This window comes from Chiloscyllium plagiosum, unplaced genomic scaffold (assembly GCF_037043375.1).
Source record: "Chiloscyllium plagiosum isolate Xiang-an unplaced genomic scaffold, Cpla_swu_hap1 HiC_scaffold_35, whole genome shotgun sequence".
Taxonomy (NCBI): domain Eukaryota; kingdom Metazoa; phylum Chordata; class Chondrichthyes; order Orectolobiformes; family Hemiscylliidae; genus Chiloscyllium; species Chiloscyllium plagiosum.
This window is the reverse complement of record NW_028270173.1, coordinates 5960860-5965173: the sequence shown is the minus strand read 5'-3', so window position 1 is coordinate 5965173 and position 4314 is coordinate 5960860. Positions and strand designations below refer to the sequence as shown.

Sequence of the window (4314 nt, the reverse complement as noted above, 5' to 3'; positions counted from 1 at the left end):
GCTAATTTCAACGGTATTAGGTAGGAACTTTGAAAAGTTGACATGGGGTGGTGTTCCCATGCATCTTCTGCCCTTATCCTATTGGATGGAGTAGCAAATGGAGAATAATCTGAAAAGGGGCACAACTAATTGAAAAAGCAGATTTAAACTTTTTTTTTAGAAAAAGCACTTGCCTTATATTGTGCTTTAGATGACCAAGAGAGGTCTGAAAATACTACTTTGAACTATAGTCACTAATTTAGGCGCGTCAGCCAATCCACCTATAGTGAGATCCCAATGGCTTTGGAAGATGCGGTCCGAGGATTTTGGTGAATTTCTGCAGAGCATTTTGTAGATGGTACACACTGCAGCTACTGAGCGTCGGGGGTGGAGAAGGTGTATCTAGTACGAATGAAGTGGACTGCTTTGTCCTGGGTAGAGGACACAGAACAGAGGTGTTACACAAAGCGGTCAACCATTCTGCGATTCATCTTGTCTGTGTCTCGGCTGAAGAAGTGTCACAGGCCTCGAAACATTAACTGTTTTTCTCTGTCTCGATGGATGCTGCTAACCTTCTGAATTTATCCAGCATTCTCTATTGTGTTTAGCTGAGTAACTGTGTCTGACAGAATGTAAGTAGACATTATTATCATGATGTGGAGGAGCTGGTGTTGCACTGGGATGGACAAAATTAAAAATTACACAAACACCGGGTCCTGAAGAAGGGCTTATGCCCGAAACGTCGATTCTCCTGTTCCTTGGATGCTGCCTGACCTGCTGCGCTTTTCCAGCACCACACTTTTCAACACCGGGTTATAGTCCAACAGGTTTATTTGGAAGTACAAGCTTTCGGTGCGCTGCTTCTTCATCAGGTAGCTGTAACCTGCTTTTGTGTGATTTCAACTTTATTATTATCTAAACAGCATACCTCCTGTGCATAATCTGTGATGGTGCATCCTCTGTCACTAGATAGGCCCAAGACAAAACAAAAACAAATGAATAAAGGTAAAAGACTGCGGTTGCTAGATATCTGAAACATTCTAATGATGGCTAGTCAATTCTGAATCTCAACACATTGCTCATGCTGTCGGGTTATTCTCAATGTCTCCCCGGTCCAGCCTCTCGTGTTTCAAGGGGATTGCCTCATTCTTGTAAACCAAATTTACTCAGCCTCCCATCACTGTACAATTTTACTGTGTTTTCACTGTCCTAGCTAATAACGATGCATCCATTGACATATGACAGAGTGCGAAATGATCTCATTCTGATGGGATTTTCTGGTTAGGGTTGAAAGGGCTGTTGTGCCATTCGATTTGTCCCACTCCCTGTGTTTCTGTGTTTGTTCTCTCACTCGAAATTTACTCCCCTCCGGACGTCAGGATCGGCTGAGTGTGCCTCACATCCTTGAAAACGTCAAATATATTCCTCTTGGTGGTCGGAAAAAGGATGGTGAGGACAGGGCAGAATCGCTGGCTGTGAATCTACTCCATCCGAAGAAATATTTCAAGATTTCTTTTAAAATTGGTCTGCGTTCTCCACAGAGCGCCTCACGTCTCATTTAAATAACATAAATATATTAATTTGATCTCCCAAGGGTCATTCAACCCGAAACGGTAACCCTTGTTTCCACAGACACCGCCTGAACTGCTGAGCTTTTCCATCAAGATTTGTTTGACTTTAACCTTCCGCAGTTCTTTAGATTTTTAAACTCTTTTTTCTGAATATGTCAGTGGCTCTGAAAAGAGCCTTTTTCGGTTTTTCATTCTGTACTTATTTCCCCCGTTCCCCAGCCCCTGGCTCAGCCTCCTCGGAGCCGCTCTCTCCTGCTCCCGTCTGTGGTTGAGCTTCCTGCCCCCCGGGCGGCGGCTCAGCGCCCGGCAACGGCTCCTTGGTCGCTTTCCGGGCCGCCCGAATGTGACCACCGGGTCTCCGGACCCCGGTCCCTTTGGCCGCTTTCCTCCGTCCGCCGGCGGCCCTGCCCTTCTTCCGGCCGCCTGGCGGCGGTTTCTTCCTCCGTCCCGGGCTCCTCTTCCTGCCGCGGATGGTGGCGGCTTTCCGCTGCCGACCCCGAGACTTGGGGTTAGCGGCGGCCGCTGCTGCTGCCACCGGGCGGTTCTGACCCTCCGGATGGTGCTGCCGGTTGATTTTAAAGGAACCCGATGCCCCGGCGCCTGCCGTCCGCAGCAGCGAGCCGGTGGACACCAGGCTCCGCACCGCCTGGTTCACCCGCGAATTGATTCGCGGCACGTCGTAACCGGCGGCCGACAGCGCCTTCTTGACGCCGGCCAGCGAGAGGCCGCGGCGGTCCCGGGAAGACCCCACCGCCTCCAGGATGTGCCCGGACATGGTAGGAACTCCCCCGCCAGCGGCCGCTACCTGCCGCACTTTGGGCGCGCTCCTCCGCCGCCGCCGCCCCTTCCTGCCCCGGGAATACTTCGGGAGCAGGTCGCCTGAAGGCTTGGCGATGCCAGGCGTCGGTCTCAGCATCCCGTCCCCTCTCTCCGCACACGTCCGTCCCCCACGATGCAGGGACTGAAAATGAGGGACCGCCAAAGGCACCCGAGCCTTTTCAAGGTTCAAAGCGAACGTGAAAGAGGCGAGTCCTCCGACGAGGAGCAGGCGCGTGGCCCATGTTCCGGCACGTGTCCCTCTCCAGCCGCGTTCTCGCTCCGCCCACCCCCCCCACCCCTCCACCACGAGTCCCGACCACGTGCTCCAACATCAACTACGCGCGTGCGTGATTGTTACGGCAGCTTCCCCCGTCCCGACCTGTGTCTGCAAAATCGAACAGAAACAAGCATCCCGCTCGCTTGCAAGTTCCTTCAAACCCCCAAATCCCCGCCAGATCCTCCCCATGGCGTACGCTGATGCACAATAAGTCTTCGATTGATGTTCCTTTTCTCCAGCTAAAACATGGAGACGTTCATCAGAAAAAGAACTGTCTTCTTCCAAGTCCATCACATTTTTGCGTCGCTTTTACGGAGTGCTTTTTTTGAAGTGGGGTGATAGAGGGATGCGTGTGCGTGCACGGGGTGGCAGCTTCGTCGTTTCTAAGGAATTGCCCCTCATATTTGCAACCATTCTTCAATTCTCCCTCTCTTCCCCGACCGTGCATACCTGATGTGCACCCCTGCTGGTTGAACTTGCAATTCACAGAAAATCACAGAATTATTACAGTGTGGACAAGCCATTCGGCCTGTTTTATCTACACAATTCCTCTGAATGATCATTATGACTGGGTCAGTCTCTCGCCCTTTCCCTTTTTCCAGCATAATATTTGCTTTGTCTCGTTGCATCAATGGGCGACAATTGTAATTTAAAACATCTAGTACTGTTAATGAATTAACCCAACAATGTTTTGTTGTCCATTTGCTCAGGGTACAGCGAAGTCTATATGGTCCACTCTTTGTGACTATAGTAAACAACACACACTGTGACTGCAGTAAACAGAACTCACAACCATACCCAGTACTGTAGTTGAATATCCCCAAATAATAATGGACGCTTATTTCTTTGGAAAATGAGTATACAAATACTGGTGCATCAAATCAATCCCAGTCATTTGCAGCAATTGGTTTCCAGTCGTGCATGATTGTTGGAATAACCTGTTCTGGCGGAAGACTTGAGGTTATCACCACCGTGTAGTTAGGTTACAACAAAGCATCTTAGACGATGTTAACACAAAAGGTTATAGTTATATTACGACAGAACGAGAATATTTTAAAATTTAATCCCAAATCATAGAGTCATAGAGACGTACAAATGGAAACAGACCCTTCGGTCCATGCCGACCAGATCTCGCAACCCAATCTCGTCCCACCTGCCAGCACCCGGCCCATATCCCTCCAAACCCTTCCTATTCATATACCCATCCAGATGCCTCTTAAATGTTGTAATTGTACCAGCCTCCACCACTTCCTCTGGCAACTCATTCCATACATGCACCACCCTCTGCGTGAAAAAGTTGCCCCTTAGGTCTCTTTTATATCTTTCCCCTTTCACCCTAAACCTGGATGGACTCCCCCAGCTCAGGGAAAAGATTTTGTCTATTTATCCTATGATATCCTATTTAGCCCCTCATGACGCTCCAGGGAAAACAGCCCCAGCCTGTTCAGCCTCTCCCTGTAACTCAGATCCTCCAACCCTGGCAACATCGTTTCAAGTTTCACAACATCTTTCCGATATGAAGGAGACCTGAACTGCACGCAATATTCCAACATTTTTCATTTTGAAAGGCGGAATGGGGGTGGAGTTGTGGGGCGGAGGGTGTAGGGTTGGTGGGTGAATGTGGCTGGTCACTGCGGATGTAAATGTAGAATTTGCTGCAACCGAGAA

The 4314-nt window shown here is 49.5% G+C and overlaps 1 protein-coding gene across 1 annotated transcript; it reads right to left on the bottom strand.

The window, feature by feature from the left end:
* Positions 1 to 861: 861 nt before the first annotated feature.
* LOC122541571 (uncharacterized) lies at positions 862 to 2525 on the bottom strand. The gene has a single exon (XM_043678403.2). The coding sequence runs from the start codon at positions 2464 to 2466 to the stop codon at positions 1750 to 1752; it is 717 nt and encodes a 238-aa protein (XP_043534338.2). The 5' UTR covers positions 2467 to 2525; the 3' UTR covers positions 862 to 1749.
* Positions 2526 to 4314: the final 1789 nt, after the last annotated feature.